We start from the raw sequence: 1191 nt of genomic DNA on the forward strand, positions 1-1191 counted from the left end.
ATATATATATATATCTGTTAAGAGAATCTGCTGAGTTGAGGACTAATGTCTCTCTGTCTCTCTTTTTCTTTCTCAGAGGCTGAACAGAGCAGTAGTCCTCGCACAGGCATTGGTTCAGATCAAGAGGACAGTCGAGCAGCCACCTTGGGTAAGAGAGCACATGTACACACACATTCACACAACCACATGTACAGGAATACTTGCAATATACATGCATATACTGTGTGCTGCAGCATACAGAGTGGTGCAGTCCTGTAAGCGTCCTCTCCTGCACTATACAAACATCCTGTTTATACAACGCAACCTATATACATGGCTTAAAACCCATACCCACACACTCAACCTATCTCTATTTCTTTGCCCAGTTCATGTCATACTCCTAACCACATTCCCCTGTTTCAACAGAGCTAGTCTGAAAGGCCAGCACTTAATTATGCATTACGTGTGGATAAAACTCTAGCTCAGTTTGGGGAAACGCAAGATAGGTACGATCAGGACAGTGGTTTTGTTCACATATTCAGTCCTGCTCATAATGCTGTGGTATTATTATGGGACTGATGGGATGGCCGAGTTACTTTACTGTGTCTATTGGCAACTGTTTAAAATAGGTTTGTCAATCGCTTTAAAATTTTAGTTTTGTTACAATATATATAATATTACATACTGATTAAATTTGTGGTTGTTGTAATGCGATTGTGATAAGTAAGATAAGTCAGTAAGATTTTTATTTGAAAGAAACTAATACTTTTATTAAGCAAAAATGATCAAGATTTGATAAAAAGTGACAGTAAAGACTTTCACAGTATTACAAAAGATTTCTGTTTCAAATAAATGCTGTTTCTCTCTACAATCAGCATATTATGATTTCTGAAGGAGCGAGTGACACTGAAGACTGGAGTAATGGCTGCTGAAAATACAGCTTTGCCATCACAGGAATAAATTACATTTCAAATATATATTAAAATATAAAACCGTTATTTTAAATTGTAATATTTCACAAAGACTAAAACTGCAATTCATCAACTGACCGCTAGAGGCTGGCTCCAAAAGAGAGTCAGTCCCATAGCCTCAGACAGCAGAAAAAAATATGTTTACAGCCTGGTACAAAAAGTGGTTTTGGTCTATATAGCTAATTTTGCCCTTCATGACAACTGTGAGGGGGGTGAATTTTTTTATAACTCATCCGTTTCA

General features: G+C 37.0%; 1 protein-coding gene across 1 annotated transcript in view; it reads left to right on the forward strand.

The window, feature by feature from the left end:
- The window catches only part of LOC107695213 (nuclear factor 1 C-type-like), a 97575-nt gene that overhangs the window by 71554 nt on the left and 24830 nt on the right, over positions 1-1191 (forward strand). Inside the window, exon 3 of the mRNA XM_016495030.1 lies at positions 77-148. Within this exon, the coding sequence (XP_016350516.1) occupies positions 77-148 (72 nt within the window). The remainder of the gene's footprint in view (positions 1-76; positions 149-1191) is intronic.

The sequence above is a fragment of the Sinocyclocheilus anshuiensis genome, unplaced genomic scaffold, assembly GCF_001515605.1.
Source record: "Sinocyclocheilus anshuiensis isolate Anshui unplaced genomic scaffold, SAMN03320099.WGS_v1.1 scaffold122, whole genome shotgun sequence".
NCBI classification, from domain to species: Eukaryota; Metazoa; Chordata; class Actinopteri; order Cypriniformes; family Cyprinidae; genus Sinocyclocheilus; species Sinocyclocheilus anshuiensis.